General features: G+C 37.2%; 1 protein-coding gene across 1 annotated transcript in view; it reads left to right on the forward strand.

Moving 5' to 3' along the window:
• Positions 1–214: 214 nt before the first annotated feature.
• LOC306856108 (protein turtle homolog B-like) overlaps positions 215–25,369 on the forward strand; it is a gene marked incomplete at both ends in the record, with an annotated part of 144,644 nt that continues 119,489 nt past the window's right edge. The window contains one exon of the mRNA XM_079395133.1: positions 215–278. Within this exon, the coding sequence (XP_079251259.1) occupies positions 215–278 (64 nt within the window). The remainder of the gene's footprint in view (positions 279–25,369) is intronic.

Here is a 25,369-nt window from a genome sequence, read left to right on the forward strand (position 1 = left end):
GTGCAGGTGCTTTATTTCATCGAGAGAGGATGCGAAAGGAAAGAAGGGGAGGGAAAGAATGAAGGGAACCGTCGGAGAAAAGTATGCAGGGCATGAATAAAAGGGTATCAGCAGCTGACAGTGCGTCTAACGTCCAGGGGCTCGGCTAAGAATGATTTATTGAAAGGGGCACTTTGAGATATGATGAGGTTTCTCTCTGGTTGGCAATAGTACTATGATTTGGTATGTGGCCACTTTGATAGCAAGTGTATTCAGCACCAGAGGAACAGCTGCTCAAGGTGAGTTGAAGTGCAATTTATTATATACAGCCTTAAGTTTGCTGAGTTTTTTTTTCTCCAGTTATTAATATATATATATTTTTTTTTTCTGGGATTGGGTCATCATGGGTTATATGGGTTATATTTTATATTTAAATGCTATTATACTCATGTTGAATATTTTAAAATGAACAATATAACAGGTCTGGGTTCTGGGTATTATAATTTAGTGTTTATTTATAAATATTATTGCTGTGTCATTGATTAATGACATTTCTGTTCAAGTTCTAGTTTTTAAGTAATTCGGTCTTGCAAAACTGAAGGGTTTGAGCTGGTGCTCTCTATTCCAACCATTTTCACCTGTTTTTCAATCCCATGAGAAACTTTGGGCTTGTATACTTCATATTAAGTGTGTTTTATAAAATTAAAGGAATTGATCACCCCAAAATGAACATTTTGTCATGATTTACCCACCAAAAGTAGATGGCATCGTTGCATATTTGTGGTAACTGAGGCTGTCATTTTGGCTAGCATGATTTGCAACCTCAAGAGATTGAGTAAATGATGTCACATTGGGTGAAATATCCATTTAAGCTCTGAAAATATACATGGTAAACTTTTTAATTACACATCTTAAGGTGCTTTTAATGGAGATGCTGATATGTATAACTGGTAGGGTGCTCAATAGTATTTTATTATACAGTATCAGTGTTTTTGGCTGTATACAGTTTTAGTTATTCACTTTTTGAATATTGTGCATTTTTAGACCTTGCAGAGCTTTTTAAACATGAGAGCACTCTAAAGGAGCCGACATAATTGTAATTCAAAATGTGTTATGTGAATCTGATCGACCTTCAGACTAGTTTAAATAAGTGGTGTGTCTTTATTTCAAATGTTGGGTTCATGGACTCACATAGCCCTGCAAATTCTAACTCATCCACTAGAGGGCTGCTAGCCGAATAGCAAGGAGCATTCAATCTTGAATCACATGAGAACTTTTTTCATTGCATGCACTATGAATAATTACACATGTCCCATGCTGAGAGATACACTATACCTAGTTCAATATATGGCTGTAGATGTAGGTGTTATTTAACCCTAATTTTTATGTACATAAAGCATAACGTGATCATCTTACCTTGCTAAACTTGAGCTGTATCATCTGCTTAATCTGACAGTGAGATGTCTTTCACCTTGCTGTTCTGACTGTGCACTTTGCTACATATGCTCAGTGTCTCCCTCCTGTGTGTCAGAGTCACGCTGCACTATCCCAGCCCCAATGCAGCTCTTTCCCTTCCCTTACCCTCCCATCTCAAGCTGTCAGCTGGCAAACAGGCCCGCAATCACCAGTTACAAACCTGCCCAGGTGCCAGGTCTCTACTTTGTTGCTCTGTCTAAACAGAAGACTGGGAGACAGCAGACTGAGAGACATGAGCTGATGCACTGCTCCGGGTAGGCCCTCGAGGCTCAATGCTAGCTGACCACACTGAACTTGTTGAGACCTCCAGCAGTCCACCTCAGGAACAGGCCTACTTACCTCATGATAAGAGCTTGTGCCTAACATCTGTCCCCTTTAAACGTGCTTTGCCAAATCGACATGTCTGTTCGAATGTCATTTTGGCAGGTGCTCAAATTTATCTAAATTTATCTAGATTGGCACAAAGGAGGTTTATAATGCTAGGAGAGAGTTATCAGATAGCATTACCATTCATGTCAAGAATTTTGAACCAATCACCCGAGGCCCAAATGGCATGTGACTAATATAATATAATATAATCCTATAATATATAATATAATGAGCAATACACAAGTAGCTGAGCAAATTAGCTGTATATCAGCACGGCTGTGATTTGGCCATTTGCACAAGGCTGCAGGCATATATAAATGAACAACAATAGCCATTATAAAAGTATAATAAGTTTGTAAATAAACACAAGCAAGCAATTCAGTTAAAAGTAGAAAATCAGCGCTCTATTTAGTACAGGATTTAATTACATAAAAATGAAAAGATGTGAAACTTAACTTTACTCTAATGCCAAATTGATTTGCTCTGCAACAAGTAATAGATTAATAAGACCAAAGTTTTACTGTTCAATATAACCAAAATGAATTAAACCTCATGTAACACCATCTACATAAGAGCCAGCAGCAAATTGCTGAAGGAAAGGAATAAAACTGTTCTCGGCGGGTACATGAGCCCTGAATGGCCGCTGTCGGTTTGGAGCTCGCATCTCCGAAAGAGTCTAAACAAATTGTCAAATATTCGCTATCTTTATATTTAAATCAAATTTTTTTTAGGTCTGAACAACTATGTTCATGCCTAAAATCTCTTAAAACTGCATTCTGTGACACAATAACAGTAATAATATCGTAAAATTATAGAGGGGTTCGCTCCTCTGCCATTAACACTGAGATAAATGCTGCCAGTATATATCTGACAACAAATGGAGTGATACAAACAGTGAAACAGTTAGAGTGCTGATACTACTGAAATATCACACCACTGGAAAGGGCTCTCAGCCAATCAGATTTGAGATCCAGAACAAACTGTTGTAAAATATAATATAGACAAATTCTCTGCATTTATTTGATCGAAAATACAGTCAAGGTACAGTAATGTTATGAAATATTATTACAATTTAAAATTACTGTTTTCTATTTGAATAAATTGTAAAATGTAATTTATTTCTGCAGTGGTAAAGCTGAATTTTCAGCAGCCATACTCAAGTCTTCGGTGTCTTTCAGAAATCATTCTAGTATGCTGATTTCTTCTTATTGTTGTGCTGCGTAATATTTTTTTCAGGATTCTGTGATGAATAGAAAGTACAAAAGAACAGCATTTATGTGAAATTGTTTTGAAATATTATAAGTGACTTTACTGTTATTTTTGATCATTTTAATTTATTCTTGCTGAATAAAATTATCCATTTCTTTAAAAAAAAAAGTTTGACCTCAAACTTTGTGACATTTTCCATTTGATTATATTATATTATATAAATATTACCTTTTATTCTCCACAATGCCATAGTTACAGCATCTACCAGAAGGTGCTAACAGACCATGCTAACCAGCCAAATCTTCACTCCTTGATTTGAGCAGACAGGATGTGATTTGAGCTGATGTGGATACATGTGAAATGATGGTGATTTGTTTTAGCAGTTAGCACCTGCTAGCAGACTAGATTCTGCAGGGTTCTTAACCCTTAGGCGTTGTTGATGTAGCTGCCAGCTGGAAATGGAGAATCTAAAGAAAGCTTGCTCTGGAGGTTTGTACCAGAGTCTATGTTTCATGGAAAGCCTGTTAGAGGAGGGCTAGCGGGGGACCTGACAGCTGCTCATTTTTAAGCGGTGTTGGATAACATTGTATGCGTTTTCCAACAGTCATCACTTCTCTTTCATCCTCAGGCTGTGATGGCTTGATCCTCATCCAGCGGAATGATAAGCATGTAGGCCTCTTCCCTGTGGAAATATTAAAATTGTTTATATAACAAACAAGCATCCTGTCATCACATCTGGAATAGTTTCCAACACCACTCACACGAGCATGCCGTTTTCATGTAGTTTCTCTGTCTTGGTACTACAGATTGCAAAACAAAAAAAAAAAGAACCCTCAAGTTGCTATGTTTCTATCCATTGGCACTCTTGGCCGATACTTTCGATGTCTTGTAATTATAATTTATAATGCCAGCTATAATCCAGCCAAATCTATTGCAGGCGTTCCAATCAAACAATGAAAAGCAGCTGACTTGTGCTGATTGCATGGAAATCTGCAGAATGCGAACCACAGAGGGCACAGCTGAGGTAGCCAATTTCCAAATGCATTTTGTTGGCTCCAGTGATTCTGAGTGAGGGTTAATGCTTTGGGCAATAAAGAACAAAGTGGAGTTACAACTATTAGAACACAAACAGTATATTTTTAAAATTATTTTACAGTTACTTTTTATTTGTTTTTGGGCATTTGCCTTTCTATGGGAAAGAGTTAGGAAACAAGGGCAGGCAAGTTGGACTCTCTCTAATAAAAAAATTCATTATAGATACAGGTGCAAACTTTGTGCAAGATTTATGCCGGTGAACTTCTTAATCTCAGTCAATTCACTATAAGCAGAAAGTGAAAGTAAAAACGGAATGACGGAGTAATGACGAAGCTTTCGATATCTGACGCCGGTTATTCTCTCAGAGACAAAGAGAGACGAATCTACTTCAACATATGCTGATAACACTATAGCCTATATCTGTTTTCATTTATTCCCTTAATATTTCTCTTGTGGCCCGTGCATACTGAAAAAAAAGAAAGAAACGTATTTCATGTTAAACAGGTTGTTTTTGAAAGTCGGTGCTTGAAATAAAAGCTTTTTATTTAATTGATTTTTATTAATGACTGCAGTATTAATATTTTAATTATAGGACTATAATTCATTGTAGGTAGCCGTAGCCTATAGCCTAATAGACCTGTTTTAAAAGAACTTTTTTAAAAACATTTTAATTGAGGAGTAGCCTAAATATAGCCTATAATCTTATCCTCGCAGCACGTCAGTTATGCGTTAATTATTGCGGGGGAAAATTAATTGTACATTTAATTTAATAATAAAAGTAGGCTAATTTCATAATAATAATAGGCCTAATAAAAATAAGAATGTAACAGGCCAACATTAATTGGAAATGCCAAATCCTTTTAAGATTGTCAATAATGTTTTTTTCTTGACAATATCTCTGGCTCTTGTCGATACAAGATCATCGTCTTTCGACGCACCCTAGCAAGGGGAGTTTATCGCGGGGCAGACAGACAGCATGTTGGCTGTTCATTTCACACACTTTAAGCTTTTATTTTCCAAACGTAATAGGTTTAGTTCGACGAATCGTTTGGTTTGTAATGCATACCGAACCGAAAGCCTCGTACCGAACGGTTCAAAACGAATACGCGTATTGTTACAAGTTATATATATATATATATTATTCAGGAGAGTACTAAATAAAAAATAACATGCATTTTGTATGATCCCTTTTAAACTTTTAACCACATTTGTATATAAATACACACATATTAGTAAGGATATGGTCATCTTAGATATTTTAGGGCACTGTAAAGTGCAGTAGGTTATAAATCATCATGTTTTGTCATATTGCATGTACATTTGGGATCTCTTGTTCAGTTTTAAACAGGAAAAAACTGACAAAAATCTTCAAATAGCTCCCCAGCACTGTAGATTCTGATGTGAATGTCTTATCTATGTCTGTGGCTGGATTCCATTTCTACTTTCTCAGCACTTCAAAGGCTGTTTCCTGTCTCTGATACTCTCTCTCCTCAACACTCTCAGTCTAGTCCGCCACCACAGCCAGATATAAAGTATGTGCCCAAACAGACTCCCTGCTGAAGCAATAAAAGACATTGTCTCATTCAGAAATTTGTGGGTAGAGCCTTTCAGAACTGGATGTTTCTATTATCCACAGACTGTTAGAAACTTGGATATAAAGTCTGGCCATTATCTGAGCTTCAGTCTCTCTGGGGAGAATAATGGAAGCATAGAATGCATAGAACTTTGCTGTTGAGTTACGGCCTCTGTTGTTTCTCACTTTTTGTTTCCCTAAACACATTACGGGTGGGAATGGTATGATATCATGTTGATATTTCACTGTACAATCATGGCTAGTGTATTCAAAATGGTTATATATTGAATATTAAAAGAATATATCAAAAATATAACTTGCTATTTCTTCTTGAATATATTTGTAATATTTTGTATAGCTAAAATATTTTTTTGTTCTATAAAAATGATAAAACCTTGTGTTGTAAAATATTGCATTACTAGTTAAAAAAATTATGTATGCATGTGTGTATATTTATGTGTATATTATCAAACTGTATAATATAATATCATATAATATAATATTTACAATGGCTCGTACTGTCGATCACATAATTTTCACAACTTGGAGCTTTCAACACTGTTTTGTGGAGTTTTGTCTATGATAGGCTAATTTTTCATAAAGACATTTCGTCAGTTCAACAATCGATATGTTGTTAAACAACAGTACAGTTTTTTTTTAAACGCACTGTACATCTCTATCCCTCACAGCTGCGTTTTCATTACTGTCAGAAATTAAATATGACCTAAGGTCTATAACTTCAATCCCTGGTCTCTTTAAGAATTTTTTCTTAATATCTTCCTTAATGAAATCACTCACCAAACGCATCCTGTAGATACCATGTGAACCTTAGTGCTCTAACATAAATTTTTCACCAAAGGCAGGCCTGCGTCCCGATTGATGTGAATAGGAAGTAACAGGCCACCGATGGCCCAGGGCAAAGGGCTCGTTCCATAAAAGTCACTAACCCTTATATGTCAATCAGCTGGTATTTGGGCCAGCATTGACTCAGGTCCCCCTCCCCCAAATGCAGACTTACGTTTCCTCTGTCTGACAGATGCTTGCAAGACAACACTAGTGGAAGATGTTCCATATATAGATACCTTCAAAAGTGCCCTGTGGAATTTGGTTAATTATGCATGACTTGGCTCTGGCGTTGAAGTAAAGACAGTATGTTTCTAATTCAAGCTCATCAACAGATGAAAACCTCCCCTCCCATGTTGGAGAACATGCCAGATGTCTGTTTTATTTATGTCAAGGTACTCACTGACTCCATTTAAGTGTCATCAAAGATTTAGTTTTTAAACAGCAGAGTAAATGCATGCATTTGGTAGACACTATTATCCAATTTACATTGCTACCTCCACTTAAAGAACCTAGTTTACATTTTAACCTTCTCTTTGGGTTATTTTATGTATCGTCCACACTGGGAATGGAAGGATTGGGTTTTTTCCATTTACTGTGTGTTTATTCTGTGGAAAGCAGACTCTTGGTCTAAGTTAAAGCTACAGCTTTACGTCTGCTTTAGCACCGTGGAAATCACTGAGCAGAAAGCCTTTGATCTTTAAAGAATTGAGAGCAAAGGCCCATTGATCGATACACTCTTTGCTCTTGTTCAGATCTGCATCTGTGATGTGGCCACAGCCTTCAGCACACCCAAAAGATCATCAGTCATCTTAGAGGGCCGTTATGTGTGGAGTACTTGTGTAGTTTGTGGATGATGCTATAATGCAGTGATATCTTGAAACCTTGTTGATTTCAGAAACAGAAATGTCCCTTTTTGAATGGCACAATTGAAAATTATGGCACTCAAGGTACTCTAGCAGTGCGGTTAGAGTGCTGACTAATGGACGAGTGATGCTGGGCGGAGGTGTTTAGTCTGAGTCAGCATCGGGGGAGCAGAGGAAGAATCATGATTCAGCACGTGGTAGAAATTCTTTGCTGGTTCAGAGTTTGAGTCAGTGGAATATTAGGATTACAATAGGAGTCAACCCTGTTGAAAAAAACAGCATATGCTGGTTGGGTATGTTTTGAAGCATGACTGCTGGTTTGAGCTGGCTTAAGCTGGTCATGCGCTGGTCCTAAGCTGGTCCTAAGCAACTAGCTCCTGCTCAGGACCAGCACATGACCATCTTAAATCAGATCATGACCAGCTAAGAATCAGCAGCCATGTTTCAAAACATAACCAGCATATGCTGTTTGTTTCAACAGGGAATTTGGATTTTGTGCAGTATGAACGATGTTGGGGTTGGTACACTACTTTTGAAAAGTCTGGGATATGTAAGTTTATTTTTTTGTAAAGAAATTCATACTTTTATTGAGCAATGATGCATTAACTGGGAAAACTGGGAGGCTTGTGACTGTCCCATTGACTGCCAAACAATTAACACTGTCAAGGCCCAGAAAAGTATGAAAGACATCGCCAAAATAGTCCATCTGCCATCAGTGGTTCAACCATAATTTTACGAAGCTACAAGAATACTTTTTTGTACGCAAAAAAAAGAAAAATAACAACTTTATTCAACAATTTGTCTCCTCCACGTCACCGTAGCGCCATTTTGGAGATTATCCGCTGGATGCATACAGCGTACGCTGTTCTGTGTCAGCCGAGCCGCACGGATACGCTGTTTTCGTTCAAATCAAAATGTAAATAAATGTAGAAAACGTATCTGTGTGGTGCGTCTGGGCCAGGATTTTTCAGATAAAGAGCATTTTGTGACATTTTGGACTTTTTATGTACATGCTCATTTCCTAATCTAAGTTCATTTTTAAAACGCTTTTAATTTAATAAATGTACATTTTAGCAAATTTCTAAATGAATAACTATTTTTTTATACTGTACTTTATAATGCTGTGATGCCTAAATTCACTTGTAGCATTGATGACTTGTAGCATTTATTTATTTAGTCAGAATAGTATAGAATAAAAATACTGGTGCCTCCCTAATGAGAAGTGGTAGTTCTGTCCAATGAGATTTCAGTGTGGGTGGGGCTACCAAGCATGAGGCTGCAGGAACCGTGGCAGATTAGGACAAAAAGTCTGAGAAGTATGGAAGAGATACCTTTTATCATGTTACCACTTCACATCTGCACAGAGAACAGCGCAACACAGGACACTATCATCATCAGTCAGTGCTGAGATCGAGATGCTGGACTGCATGTATGCTTTCAGATCCTGCTGTATCGTGTGTGTCAGGAAAGGCTGCTGGACTTAACAATGAATTGATAGAGATGTAGAGAGCGCGTGTGAGCGTGTGACTTCTCTGACGTGCGTGGGCCCGGCAGGCAGCCAGGCAGTGTGTTGATCGCCTCTCTCCCCGCCCCCTGACTAGACCGCTTCCCCTCGCGTCTCATTTTTCAGCCGTCCATTGATGCAGCACACTCGGCTTCCTCCCGCCCGGCTCCACCACGTCTATTAAACATTCATACTCTGGCTATGAGATACTTCAGTACTGTACCCCAGGCTCTCTGCCCAGGATACTCTCTCTCGCGCTATCGCCCGCCCCTCTCGCTTTTATCCCCAGCCTACATTTTCCTCTCCTCCTTCACCAACATCCTTCAGAAGGCAATCAATTCTGAGCGATCACTATCTGTGCATCCATCTCTCTCAATCTGTCTGGCTGCGCTATAGATCTGTTAAAATTAGATTCATCATTCATACATATCAAGAAAATGGAATATATAACAAAATCGAGATATCTACAATATCAAGTGACCTGGTAACTATTATGCGGCTATAGAAACATTGATGTTACAGTTTTTCTCAAATGCTAAAACACATTTCACAAACGTTTCCTCCATGTTCCCCAATGTCTCAACACAACACCCATTTCTAAAGCTACATAAACACAACCACACCTTCTCACTTCAAAACTCAAACTTTCACACCAAAAGAGCAGCTCGAAGCTTTCAAAAATGTAAACACTATACACATCATTACACACTACAGCAAAACAATTGAAAACACAATGCTCAATTTGTGAGAAGGTTCTTTGTTTCAAAACTGCCAATGCATATTTTTAGAAACTTTACAGTAATGGATCTTCTTAGATCTCTGCAGAGGATTAGGCCTTTAGATTTGTGAGTTTTATATGAAGAGTATAAATCTATAGTAAATTCTGCATGTACACTACTGTAACACAACTCAATGCAAAAACAGAATCTATTGCACACAACAGTACTCTTGAAAACATGATCAGGGTGTGAAGTTTTTTTATTTACTTTATTCACACCACACACACACCACAATCACTGTGCGGCATCATGTCGCTGAGCTGCATCGGGCCACATCATCTCATCCACATCGCAGGCTATATTGTCTCTTGCCAGGCACCGTGGGAAAAACGCCCTGGAATGGCGAATCCATCCTTGGAAGGCCTCCACTGGGATGTCAAGACAGGCCAGCTCCAATGCCCTTAGGAGGTTCTCTCTAGTGTATGGTTGTCTGTCATAAACCTTCCATCTCCACGATGAGAAGAACTCCTCTATAGGGTTCAGGAAAGGGGAGTAGGGTGGCAGACAGACGTTTAAAAAGTGGTTACTGTTGGTGGTGGTGAACCACTCTCTGATTTGGTTTGTTCTGTGGAAGCGTGATCACATAAATGTGATGTGCGGGCCCAGGATGGTGTTGTTGGCGGTCCAGGAGGATGTCCTTTAGCTCCTCTAGGAAGGTGAGGAGACGTTGGGTGTTGTAAGACCCAAGGACAGCATGCCGGTGGACAAGCCCCTCCGAACCCATGGCCGCACAAAGAGTAATATTACCCCCCCGTTGGCCAGGAACCTCAGTGATGGCTCTTTGGCCAATGATGTTACGGCCTCTTTGCCTTCATTTCTGCAGGTTGAATCCAGCCTCATCCAGGAAGAGGTACTCATGAGGTCTGGCCATCGCGTCCAACTGTAATATCCTCTGTGAAAATGTGAAAGTGCACAGGTGTTCAGAACAACAGTCAATCAGGTAGCACAGTATTGTCCAGAAGTAATGTAGGCCACTGAGCAACACAGTATGTCCACTAACTGTACTGTGAACATGGATGTATACTTACTTGCACATACTCGTAACGTAGGTCTTTGTGTCGCGCAGAGTTGCGCTCAAAGGGAACCCTATAGACCTGTTTCATCCGCATCTTTTGGCGCCGGAGAACTCGGTCTATTGTGGCCAAGCTGACATCATCAATGCTCTCAAAGTTGACATTATCGGCAATGACTTTGTCTCTGATCTCCCGGAGTCTGATGAGGCTGTTCTCACGAACCATATCCACAATGAGGGTTTCTTGTGCCGCTGTAAATATGGCAACCCTCCCACCTCTATGTGGCATTCTTTCAACTCTAAAGAAAGAAACATGTGTTGTCAATTGACATGTTTTACAATACAGTAACAACTGATTTGAAACCAATAGACTACTTTCACAGGCTTGTAAAATTGTATTGTGACAAAGAAAGCAATAGAGTACAATACCTGTTGTGTTGTCTGAATGCCCTGATAATGGTGGCCACAGTGAACCTACTCAGGTTTGGACGGACTCTTAGTCCTGCTTCAGCCATTGTCATGCCATGGACAATGACATGGTCAATGACTGTTGCTCGCATCTCGTCCGTAATGATGGTGCGAGGTTGTCTTGCTCTCCCTCCTGGACCTTCTCCTCTCCCTTGTTGGCGTCCTCCTCTTCCTCGTTGGCCTGCTCCTCTTCCTCCTCTGATTTGAACTCCTCTTCCTCGTTGGCCTGCTCCTCTTCTTCCATGGCCAGCTCTTCTCCCTCCTCTGACTCGAATTCCTCTTCCCCTGACTCTGCCTTCATCCATTGTGTTTGTTTGGAATCTTCAGCAAACTGTGCACTCTGAACTTGCTTTTATACATGTGGTCACAGCATTAGCAACAAGTGTCTTCAATTTTGAGTCGTTGTGTGTAATGAATGACGCCAGTTGTGTTCAAATATTGCGGACTGTGGCAAGCATTTTGCATCACATGAGCTTTCATTTGAGAATATGAGCAGAGTTCTTTTGCAACTTGTGTTTTAGCAAGGAAAAATGTGTTAAGATTTATGAGAACGGAGGATTGTGTTTTGTGAATTGTGTCTTCATGTGAAATGTGTTTATGATAATGGAAAATGATGGCTAGATTTAGTAAATGTGTTTAGACAACTGGTCATTTGGTTTAGAGGATTGGCTTTTGTGTTTTAGCATTTGAGAAAAACTGTAATATTGTAGTTGTTACAAATTTACTAGTCAAATTGGATCACTTTAGTTCTTGTAGGGCTCTATATCTCAGGAAAGCCAGACTAATATTTATTCTGGTCTTATTCCTCTCTTTGTCAGCAAGGTTACGTTATGATGAGACAATGGAAGTAAATGGGGCCCATTTTTATGCCATTTAAAAGCAGAAATGTGAAACATAATTTTATAAGATTATGTATATCAATTCTAAGGTTTTAGACATTATATTGTCATGACAATGAAGTTTTAAATTTTAATATATATATTAATATATTTATTTTAATATATTTTTTCACACTAAAATAATATTAAGACATTTATATTATTTAAAAAAAAAGAGAAATGGAAGGACAAATGATAATTAATGTTATGCCACAAATGCTATTGATCAAGCTTAATTTGATTTTGGAACATTCCTTTAATGTTGCAATCTTCTTCTAAAAGACTGGCAGATTTAAGAATTTAAGAGCAGCTGACTTACTAGACTATGGTGCTGTGATAGTTTTTGCTGTTAAATTATTATTTTGGGTTGAAAAAGTAATTTTGTGCTTGTGTTATATAAGGGGCGACATGGGACATGACACTTTGATGTGCTTCTTCACAGTGCTGTCGAGCCAGTGGGAAAGAAATGTTGTCAGGAGACATTCGCTGTGCCATCTTGCCATGTGCAAAGTGTAATCTTCTGACAGATTGACACCAAGTCATCTGTTAGCCCCTGTGTGTGGGAGATGAAAAGACCATGTGTTCTGTGTGTGTTTTAAGTTTGGGCAGACTGGAACAGACATATTGCTGCATTGCAAATGTCTGTTGAACTATGTAGATGAGTTCTCACAATGCGCCAGGTCAAACAAGCACCAACCTAGCATTAGCCAACCAGATAGACCAGCACTAAACTAGCAACATGGAAATTTAAGACACATGCGTCTGTCCGATACTTGTACTACTTTCATTGCACTAACAAACCATTTTGGCAGGAAACAGCTTGATATTGACTGTTTAGATAGTTGCAGTTACAAATGAAAACAGTTTGCTGAGCTAGCTTGCTACTGTTAGCGTGTTTTCTGGGCCCTCCTGTTCTCCAGAGTGCAGTGGAATGAACTACAGCATGTGAAAAGCATAGGTGCACACCATGAAAAGGTGAAGGGGAGGTAAACAGGGAATAGCTGTCAGATATAGAGAGATATATTGCCAGAGAATCCAATTGCTGCTTATATAATGCTAGCCAGCGCAGAGAATCGTAGGTGTCTTCTGCCATTGCTAACCCAAATGTGCATGTGTTTGGGAATATATTTAGATACAGATTCTGTTTTAGTCTCAGTTATTTTTATATTCGATAGGATTAATGACCTGATATTTTGAAAGGCATTCCCGGGAATTGCTGTAAAAATGAACCAGTCTTGTTCTTTTTTAAATGAGACTCTGTACTGTTGTAATCCACATTTTCCGGTTAAAATCCTCATTTCAGCATGGCAATAAAACAATTACAACAATTATTGTGGTAAAATATGAATTTGGATTAGCTTAAAACTGAAATCCTGCATTTTGGGAATTTTTCAAAACCAGTGAGATGGTGTTAGCATGTGCAGGTTTTAGGAGACAATAGGGTTTAATCGCCCAATCCCAGAAGGACAGTTTTCCCTCTTTTTTTACTCAGTGCTCATGATTGAGAAATCCATCTTGTGATTTGGATACTCTCTGCTTCTTTATTAAATCCACTCAAATGTCACGTGAAATACAATTATGATATTATGGCCATCAAATTTTATTTATTGGACATTTTACCTCAGAATTTCCTTACAAAGAGCCATAACACTTTGAGACAATTATTCTCTCTGGAAATTTGCATAGACATCTTAATCATGCTGTCATCTAGGACACCTCATTTTGGCAAATATATTATTCTTCATGGAAATTCTAATTATAAATAAACATATTTGATTGAATATTGAAAAGTATTAGAGTATTGTGCTATTATCTTAGCGACATGCTAATATCAAACTCTGTTAAAATCAGTTGTAAAATGAGTTTCCCATTCAGAGTGCAATTTGCGAGGCTTGCAAAGTTTCTGCCTATGTACTAGAGCTTGCTCGTTGCTAGCGGTAGCCTGTTACACTGCAGTACATAAGATTTCACTTACCACATAAACAGAGTAAGGAGAGATGACTGAGGATGATGGTGAATGATTTACAGATCCTGAGCACCACTGACAAGCATCTGATCTTGTAAAATGTGTGGTAAGTACTGCCGCTCCATAGTATAAACAGAGTACATGTGATCGCAAATCTTGAAAGTGAAAGTAAAATGTGATTGTGCATTAGAAAACAGTTTCAATGACCAGCATATTAATAGCGGCTCCCTGATGCCTGCATTTTATTTACAGTATAATTACCCAACGATATAACTGCAAGAAAGTATTGAAATATATATTTTCCGTGTGTTTCCTTCCTGTGAGCTACTGAAATGAGCCGCACTGTGGAACAGCCAATCAAAGCAGAGCTTAACATGACCCTTCCACATAAGCCAATAACAGACCGTTTTATTCTGGGGAGAAATCCTAGGGTTGTAAATGGACATATAAAAGTGTTTCTGGATAATTTTTGCACATACCTAAGCCACATACCTTCTATGTAGATATCAGAGAACAATTTAAAATATTGTATCAATGCATTCTATGGCACCTTTAAAGTAAAAGTTTTAATTTGACATTATTACAAAATGCACTTTTTAAAAGTGAACTTAACTGTGAAACTGGTGAAAATATACTCTTAATTACACTTAAGTGGCTTTTATTAAATTGATATCGTATTATCTGAAAGTACTGATTTTAAAAAATGTGCTTTTGAGATTTGTAGTGCACCAAAAGTGCACAATTAAACACACTCCTTTTTTCACAAGGGTTTTCTATGTAGTCTATAGAAGAGATAACTACTTCTCATGGATCACACCAAATCTCCCGAGGTGTATTGTAAAGTGACTCAAAATCTATCAGCATGAGAACTATAATCACTTTCCACTTCCCTTTATTGACAGTCACATATAATTATTGAACTGCTATGAATCATCTAGCATAGCAAACCAGTACAGAATTAATTTGAGTTTTTGTTTTCAGCTATGAATGAGAAACACATTATGTGCAAAGTAATGACAGCTATAGATGGTTAAAATGGAATTTAGTTATAATTCAGAATAAAAAAATAGATGCAAGAAAGTAATCCGGTCACCAAAGGCAACAATGCTGCCTTTTAAACTTTGTAGTTTCCTGAAATATGATTAATCCATAATTTTTCCTGGATTTAAACCAGCATGTGTCAGTCTGTTGGCTTTTGGTTACTTGCCAGGAATCAAAAAAGGCAATTGTCACAGAATCTTTAAGACCTCATTAGTGGAAACCAATATTTTGTTTCTGTTTCTGACTAGCCTGTTATTGAGTCAGCCTCTAACATCATTACTACACAGTCATTTACACACATGCCTAAAAGAGGAGTGAACGCTGCCTGGGAGAGTTGGGGAGGAAATCAGACTATCCTCGGAGGAGTTTGTAGAGCTGGGTCTTAATCACGTGGCCCCTATCTGGAGGATAGATTAAACTCTGTAGCCCTGACAACTCAAGCTCACAACAGCTGCGGGATATTGAAAAGAGAATTTGCAGCGAAACGAGAAATGAGACACGTCTAACAGATGACACATCAAAAAATCAAGAGAATATTTTTTGACTTAATACAAGATTTGCATGTTATTTTTCAGTGTATAGTGCTTCTCATTCACAAATGTCAAAAAGACTATTAAGTGTTAAACCGTATTTCATAATTTGACCATATGGTGCTGCTGCACCATGTGACCACAAAATATCTGAGGATTATTTTAGTTTTGTATAGGCAGCGGTTTTGCTGTTTACTATACATTTTTAAGCTGATGAGACTTTTTGGCCCTCTACAGCACATGCTGAGCTTTCTAAAGTTCAGGTTTCTCGACCTCACAGCCAGCGTGTCACCCTCAAGACACCCTTCACAATAAACACAAATCAGTTTTGTGCATATTTAGTGCTTCCGTGAAATTAAGGTCTTATTTAGGGATGTGCTAGTACATGTCATGTTCCATGAAGATATTTTGTCAATTTCCTACTTACATTTTGATTAGTAATATACATTGCCAAGGACTTAATTTGAATAACTTTAAAGGTGATTTTCACAATATTTAGATTTTTTTGCACCCCGGATTTTCAAATAGTTGTATCTCGGCCAAATATTGTCCCATCCTAACAAACCATACATCAATGAAAATCTTATTTATTCAGCTTTCACATGATGTGTCAAACTCATTTTAAAAACAATTTCCCCTTATGACTGGTTTTGTGGTCCAGGGTCACATATATAAACCTGGTTCAGCTGTCTTTGTTGTCTCCTGTGTTTCTTCTCCACTGTTGACAAAGCCACCAGCCTGTCTGAAAAAGACCTCAGTGATTGTGCCCCTGCAGAGAACATTGTACGAACACTATATTAATTATATTCTCTATTTCCATTTCTTTGAGAGCACTGTGCTTGGGGGCTAAAGGAAACAGCCAATTAAGTGATTTCCTCTCATTGCATTTTAAGTGTTAGGTCTTTAGCATTGTTGTTTTTAATGGGAAGGAAAAGCATCCATTTAGCATTTCTGCAAGCTGAGACATAGTCTGGAGTTCTCAAAGCAGGTCAAATGCAGATGAAATTTGCCGAAGTAATTTCTAGTAATTTGCTTTGATTTGCTTCTCACTTTGCACTGTCATCCAAATTCTAATGCCTTGAAAACATGGTTTTAGGACATTTTGAATTGGCTTATGTTAAACAGAACAAAAAAAACATGTATTAGGGAATTAATAAGCGATATGTGCTGGTCTACCATGAAAAATGCTGTGTCGTTCAGTCTGAAAAGTGCATGAACCTAATGAAAGAAAATGGATTAAACCATTAGTCTAGATTAAGTACTCTGTATTTTTCTGATACTCTTGTGCCAATTGGCCTGTGGTGCTAAAGTCGATAAAGTCCCATATGTAAATTACATTTTATACAGACTGATAAGATCCGAGTCCTGCATCTTGTCAAACCATTCCGGAAAGATTTGGCACTTTAGAAGAATAGAATGAAAAGATTATAATGGGATTACAATGAAATGTAAATATTACTTTTTAGGTGTTAACTGCCACTTGGATTATTTGAAATGTTGAAATCTCATACAATATCAAAGCTTTGTGACAGAGTTGTATCTCTAAAGTACTTTAAAACTGTAGCTTCCAAACATATAAAATACTCATAATTTATCTTATCTACACGATCTGCGATTTTTAAGTAAGTAGTTTTCTACACTACAAGCTGTTGCAACAGTAGCTAAGTATTTTGATGCAGTGTCTTTTTAAAAGTACAAAACAATGAGGCTTTTTAAGGAATTTATTATATTAATCGATAGGCTAATTGTAGTCTGATGATTGTGTAGCACTCATGAGCACTTAGGACTGAAGTTGCATTAGACCTGTAGAAATAAGCCTGAAAACTTCAAGCCAGAACTAAGAAGAAAAGTTCATTTGGGGCTTATATTCTGGTTTAAGTCTTAAACTCCAGCTGACCTATTAGGTTAATGCCATACGTGCAGGGGTAAAGCTCTAAATGTGGCTGGCATGCCATTACTGTCCTCGCAGTAGACCAAGAGTATGCTGATCCCCCCTTAGCCATCTGCCCCTAATACTAGCATTCAGCAGGGGGTAAGAAGCATGGTTTGGGACCCACATCTGCAGTACCCTTTTAAATCTGGAGGCCAGATTGGTCTAACTTTTGCATAATAACACAACTGCCATTTCTCACTTTAGAAAGATATTTGAAGTTATATGTTCTTAATAAGTAACTAAACCAGGGATGTGTCTCCTGGCAGCCTTTAACCCAAAATGAACACAATCTGCCTTTATCAACTTTGACACAGCGCAATTTTTGCATGTATAAACATTGCATTTCTTTCTAGTTTGTGAACTCATAAGCATACTTCATAAACCAGACAACCATGAACAAACATGAAAAACATTTTAAGTTTTCATGTCTGCACAAATTCCATCTCATACTTTTTTTTTTCAAATCAAGTTGAGGTAACCAGGGACATTAAAATCATCTGATAAGTGGGAGGGTCACATTCTAAACCTTATCAGTATTACTCATGAATATTAATTATGTAATGTAATATTCATCCATTAGTTATAAAATATGACTGAATATATATGAGATCTACATACATTGCCCTCCAAAAGTATTGGAACAGTAAAGACAAAAATGCTCTGTTGGCTTTGGAGTCAAGACATTTACAAATATGATTAAAAGATAAGATTTTATTATTGGGTGATTCAACACATAGATGTTTTACCAGCTAAGAAGTTCACTTCTTAGAGTTTCATCCCCCTATCTGATGTGAGCATAAGTATTGGAACAGTTGGCTCACAGGTCTTTCTAAGTGATCAGCTGTGTCCTGTTGCCTTAATTCTTCAGATATTAAATGCAGGGAATGTGTCGTATCAGTTATATCCATTACTTCTGTATTCTGAATCTTACATTCGATGATGACACACACAAACCAGGATGAAGATGAGGGAGCTGACTTTGAGAGAAAAGCAAGCAATTTGGATGCTAAAAGAAAAGAGGAAGTCAGTTAGAGCTCTAGCAAAAACAAAGGGCATGGAGAAATCAAGAGTTTGGAAACCATCAGCGACACCACCAACCAACAACTACCTGATCGGCTGAGAAAACAACAGTAGTTGATGACAGATAAATCATAAAAACTGTGAAAATGAATCCTAAAAGACATGTCTGTAAAATCACCAACCACTTCCAGAAAGCTGGGGTGATGCTCTGACAATTTACTGTCCTCCGGAGACTTTGACACAGAATTACAGATGCTACACAGCAAGATGCAAACCTCTGACCAGCACCAAAAATAGAAAGGCAATATTAGAGTTTGCAAAAAAGCACAAAGGTGAGCCAGAAGAGTTTTGGAACTGTGTTTATGGACCGATGAGACAAAGATGAACCTTCATCTAAGTGATGGGAAAGCAAAAATGTGGAGAAAAAAAGGGAAATGGAATGATCCCAAGCATCTGTAAGGCATGGTGGAGGTGTTGTCATGGCATGGGTATGCATGGCTGCCTCTGGAACAGGCCCTCTCAACTGTACTGATGACTTAATGTATGATGACAGTAGCAGAATGAATTTGGAAGGGTACAAAACAATCTTGCCTACCAATATTCAAGAAAATGCCACCAGATTCATTGGGAAGTGCTTCATATTGCATCAGGACAATGACCCAAAACACCCTGCCAGTTCAGTCAAGGAATTTATAAGGGCAAAGAAATAGAAAGTCTTAGATTGCCCAAGTCAATCTCCAGATTTAAATTCGATTGAACATTAATTTCACCAGCTGAAGAGGAGAGGAAAGGCAGAAACTCCCCAAAACAAGCAACAATTGGAATTGGCTGCATTAAAGGCTGGGAAAAGCATTTTTCAAAGGATGAGACCAAGAGTCTGCTGATGTCTATGGGTCACTGTGATGTGCTGTGATTGTGCACAAGGGATCTGCAACTAAATAATAGTTTTTAATCTTTTATATGTGCCTTATGTTCAACTGTCCCAATACTTATGCTCACATCAATGAGTGGGATGAACTCTAAAAGTGCTGTTCTTTTTATTTGGTAAAACATGTATGTGTTGAATCACCCAATAATAAAATGTGACATTCTGTAGTTTTGTCTCATATTCATCTTTTAATCATATTTGCAAATGTCTTGACTCCACAGCCAACAGAGCAATTTTGTCTTTACTGTTCCAATACTTATGGAGGGCACTGTATAAAATGTAATCAACAACATTACAAATATTTTAATCTTTATATAAAAGTGTTTACTGTATATATTATTATAATTAATAATAATATTAGTATTATACTAATATTATGGTAACAGTTATAGGGACCAATTCTCACTATTACAACTAGCTGTTTATTAGCATGCCTATTGTTTATTTATTAATAAGCAGCAAATTAGGAGTGTATTGAGGCAAAAGTCGCAGTTAATGGTTTGTTAATAGTGAGAATTTGACCTTAAAATAAAGTGTGACCAATATTATTATTAAAAAATGCTATGATGTAATTTGCCTCAAAAGTGTATGTGATATAAATCAGTGACATTAACATAGTAAATGGTCACATTAAATATCAATCAATCATGTCAAATCATTTAGGGAGCTGTCAGATATGATATTCACCTTGAAATATGTTGTGGCAGGTTACTGTGCAGCAATCAGCGCATTCATTAAAGATTCTGCTCACGTGAGACAGCCGGTTGAAACCTCAAAGTTATGCACTGCCCACAGTTCCTCATTTGCAATTAGAGGTCCATCAACTCTAACATCTTACTCTGTGGTCATTACTTAGGAGTAATTTATAGTTATTTATAGAAGCAGGCATAAGTAGGTCCATCCTTCGCAAAACTAACCGCTCAGAGGTGGGTTTTTACGAGGCTGGTCATTACAGCTCAGTACCTGTTCATAGGAACATTGATAAAGTGATAAAGGGTGAACTGGAATGGAAATTGTGGTGGAGTGGTCATCTTTTATTGAGGTAGTATCTTGGTTGTGATTTTCGGAGATATACTGTCTTCACTCCCCAGAGATAGTTGTGTATATTGGTCCTTTTTGGGGTCCTTAAGATTTTTTCCATGTTTTTGAAAGAAATCACTTAATGCACACCAAGGCTGCATTTATTTGATAAAAAAACAATACAGTCAAAACTGTAATATTATGAAATATTATTACAGTTTAAAATATTTTCTTGTATTCTAATATATCCTAAAATTCATTCTTGTGAATGAATCAGTTCAGCATTCATTGCAATTAGTCTTCAGTGTCACATGATCCTTCAGAAATCATTTTGATTTGCTGATTTGGTACTCAAGAAACATTTCTTATTACTTTCAATGTTGAAAATAGTTTTTACAACTTGTCAGTTTTTTTCAGGATGTTTTGATGAATAGAATGTTTAAAAGAACAGCATTTCTTTAAAATAGAAATATTTTGTAAAAAAAAAAAAATTATCAATTTAATGTCTCCCTGCTGAATTAAAGTATTAATTTATTTCAAAACATTTTTGCTGACCCCAATCTTTTGAACTGTGATATTAGTAGTTCATTCTAATGTATAGTCTGTATGGTCTATTCTGTATAAATTGTAAGTCATTTGATAGCTTTTTGTTAGAAACAGACCAAAATTTAAGTCAATTTTAATAATAATTCTTCCATTAGAGTTGAATCGGTGATTTGAACTTGAGAACTGCATCAAACCGATTACTGATTGAGTACTTTAAAAAGACTCATAACGATTCATATTGGGTAAACTATTCATTTAACTCCGTCCAAAAATTTCCTTCAGATAAGCATAAAATACATGGCAAAATAAGTGCAGATTTTGTGTGGGTCTTCCCATAGCATCCATTGTATGTGTATTTAGTCTTATCAGTGAATATAGTTACAGTAAATGGTCATAAAGGAGAGGGAATTTCTGTTATCTTTGGCCTGCACACAGAGTAGCATGAAATAATCTAATTATCCACATTTGAATGAATCTGTATCATGAGCTAAAGAATCATTAGCTATTTAGCTCAAGTGTATGTTTGTTCTGCTCAAGCTGTAATCATATGATAGTCACCTGAAATCAGAGAGCAGCTCTGCTAGAGAAGACGAGGGCTAGTTGGGACTCTTAAACAGAGCATGAATCTCTGAGAGTTTTGTGTGAACTCTGTGAGTGATCCATGGCAGGGGTGGTGTGATCCAGCCGATCTGGGTCAAGTCCTTCCCTTCCATTAGAGCATCATAAGTTTTCAAAGCCACCATGGTATTTTGGTTTTTATCAGCCCTGTCAGAATCGTCTGATGCAGATGAATGGGGAAGCTATAGTCTATTGTTCACCAAGGGGAGGTAATGTCATTTAATTTGCACTGCAGCGCTGAGCTTTTTATTCTTTTTCTTTGTGTTTGTCCATTTGCAGTCTTGACACCTTTTCTTTTCTTCCCAAGTCATACACAAACCATTTTAACTTGTGGTCTGGTTGTTCTGTCTGGTGATAAACTCTTCCAGCTGTAATTGCACAGTCAGGATCCATCCTGCTTATTTTCTGTGTGCATTTTTTACACTGCAAATCAGAAAATTTTCTCACCGCTCATTAAAGTCATGCAACAGTCTGACAAGAGTCCCTCTGAAATAGTCAGATGCTTGATGGATGCTAACACAGATGCTTAATTCATTTTCTTGAACATAACAAACTTTTAAAACAATTATGTTTTAAAACAGATTATGTTAATTGAGCAGGTGTGATTGTATTTTACTGTCCCAGTTTCTGCTTATTGAAACAGAAAATTAGCACTGGACATATTTAAAGGCTTGTCTTTTTTTTTAATAGCCAATAGCCTTTAATTTGTGTATTTATAGGCCTTGCACAATGATGAAAAAGACACTTACTGGAGCATTTCTTGTATATAGATTATTTCTTTAATTAAGTTTTCTCATTTGTCTTGCCATATTAATTTTTGTTACTGGCGGAAATAGATGGCAATATTATGACTCTTGGGTGTTGATTCAGAGTTTTCAGAAGAAGCACACTGTCCTGAATCAAATCCTTCACAATCTCGGAGCACTTACGGGTTACTTTGACCTACTTTCCTAAGTGGGATTTTCAAAGGAAGTACAGTGCCTCCAGCCTTCCGCTACATTTATAATGTCGAGCAAGATCTGTGAAGATGATGATATGCTGCTAGATTGTTAATGTATGCCTAATATATTGATGCTTTCCATCAGTATATTTGTGCAAATTTGAAGTTAAGATTGTTATACCTTTGAAAAAGTCTGAAAACCAGTTTGTCATCTTCTACCAAGGGTATATTATATTATATTATATTATATTATATTATATTATATTATATTATATTATATTTATTTTTGGTTGAATTACAATGATATCCAAATTTGGAATATGATCAAGATTCCATAGGTTTAGGGAGTTTGGCTGTTGAAAATATAACAAAAATATAACAACCCCTCTATTAATGAAATTACATTTGAAGGTTAGTTCATTTGGATGCACGAGATTCCCATCAGTATTTCTACTACTACTGCTATTACTAATTATAATAATAACCACACACTGATATGTAAATGCAAATGTAAATAATTGGGCAACTTACAAGTTCTATTTATGTATTTATTTAAGTTTTAAAGGGGCACATGCTTCTCTCTTCTACCAAATTAAATGCTTTTGAAGAACAAATCAAAACCAAACAAATGATGTTTGGATTTTTAGTACACAGAATGCTTGAGTCCTCTCTGTTGTAAATTCACATCCTTTTATTCTCTCAGGGCTCAAGTGGTTTGACTGGCTTGATCCCTTGTGTCTTTCATTGTAAACGGGAGTAAATCTGGAGGGGAGAGGAGAGAGAGCTGCTTGTTAACCGCTTGTTGCTCTCAGCCATGCAAACAGTGAAGTCATACCTTCCAGGGCTTGTTTTGCTCACCGGTGATGTCACCAGCAGCCAATCAGCAGGTGCTGCTGCAGTAGGTTGTGGGTGCAGTGGGAGTCTTGGGTATATGCACGGGGACGCGCCGACGGCTCACCGGCTCTCATCATCACATCATTACGGGGATAGAGAGAGAGAGAGAGAGAGAGAGAGAGAGAGAGAGAGAGAGAGAGAGAGAGAGAGGAAAAGCAGCAGCTGAGAATATTTAATCACAGTTGTGAGTCAGTCATTTGATTCCCCAGCTTTTTGTATGTGATGTGCCTCACAAAGGAAATTACATACTGAATAAATTAATTTTAGTCCACTTTGGCTTGGATTAAGCCAGACTGTTTTATCTGTCATGTTAGGCACCTCTTAAGGTAGCTATCATGCACTGATTATGCCAGTTTTTCATTGGCCAGTGACCTTAAGCCAAGGTCAGTTTTGCTCATGAGGAAAGCAAGACTTGGATTTGTATCCCATCTAATGCAAATATTATATTTGATGAATAATTTTTGATTACCTGTTTATTTGCTGCGTGCAAGATAAGCTCAGATGTCACGGTTACTGTAGCAAAGATTGAAAGGTTGATAACAGTTTCTGATAGCATTTGATACTGTGTCATTGCTTATATAGCTTTTTAGGAAATTGTGATTTGATAGAACTCACTCCTTTAGATCAGACTCAGTGCGGCTGTTGTAAACAAATTATTCAGCGTTTCAGGTGTGTGGAATATACAGTGGGGTTAAAAAATGTGAGGCCATTGGTGAAATTGCTTCTGTTTGCTTTTATTTGATAAAGGAAAATGATATGTTTAAGAGCTTAATTTGATCAAGCTTAAATTTGAAATATTAAAGCTTAAATTTAGTTTTTAATTACACATTTTCTCTACAGAGATGATTGTTTAGAATAATTAAAAAAATATATATATTAGATTTTTTGTAATATTTTTAATTTTAACCAAACTGAGTGTGTGTGTGTGTGTGTGTGTGTGTGCATGTTTATGTGGTTTATGAGGACACATATTTGTATAATGACATGGGTATGACAGAGGCATTACAATATGAAGGTGGTTTATGAGGACACTGCCTATGTCCCCGTAATTCAAAAGGCTTAAACATACTAAATGGTGTTTTTTTGAAAATCTAAAAATGCACAAAGTCTCCTGTGAGGGCTAAGTTTAGGTGTAGGGTTGGTGTAGGGCAATAGCACACACAGTTTGTTCAGTATAAAAACCATTACGCCTATGGAGAGTCCCCATAAACCACAAAAACCAACGTGTGTGTGTGTGTGTGTGAGTGAATATTTATCTTTAAGTACTTGCTTCATATGAACAGCATATTTTCAGATTTTTTTTTTAATCTGATAAAACTGTAATGACTAGTTTAGGGATGGAGTTAGTTGTGAACTCATGGCTCTAAATGATTCACTCGCTTGCTAAGTTTTGAGACTGCTTTGGGAATCTTTTTGACTGGCTCATTAAAAAGAACCCGTTCATAAGAGTCATTTGAATCGGACATTGCAGCTCACTCTGTGTTTGTTGTCAACACAGCTGCACTCTAGCGAGATGACAAACCCAATCTCAAAACCCACCTTTCATGAACTGTTAAATACATTTTAATTCATTGTACATTTTAATTTTTATTTTAAGATGAATTATGTTATCCAGCATGACCCAAAGAGCATTTTATACTTCAACGAAAGCAACAACTGACCATCTGTAAGAAATATATGGTCAATGTCAATAGGGGACAAAAAAAATCTATATTTTCTTTTAGAGTCCATTGACATTAATATTGTAGTTAATAGAGAATGAATGAGTGTGTGTATATTGATTAGTAAAATAGTTTAGGGATATTCGGGTATAGTTAATTTATGCAGAACTGAACTTCAATCAATGCTTTAGTGGAGCACATAGTCTGCAGACTTACTTGATCCACTAACCAAAATCTATTTTCAGCTGTTCGATGAATCATTGCTCCCCAGAATAGTTCCA

This window comes from Barbus barbus (assembly GCF_936440315.1).
Source record: "Barbus barbus genome assembly, chromosome: 36".
Taxonomy (NCBI): domain Eukaryota; kingdom Metazoa; phylum Chordata; class Actinopteri; order Cypriniformes; family Cyprinidae; genus Barbus; species Barbus barbus.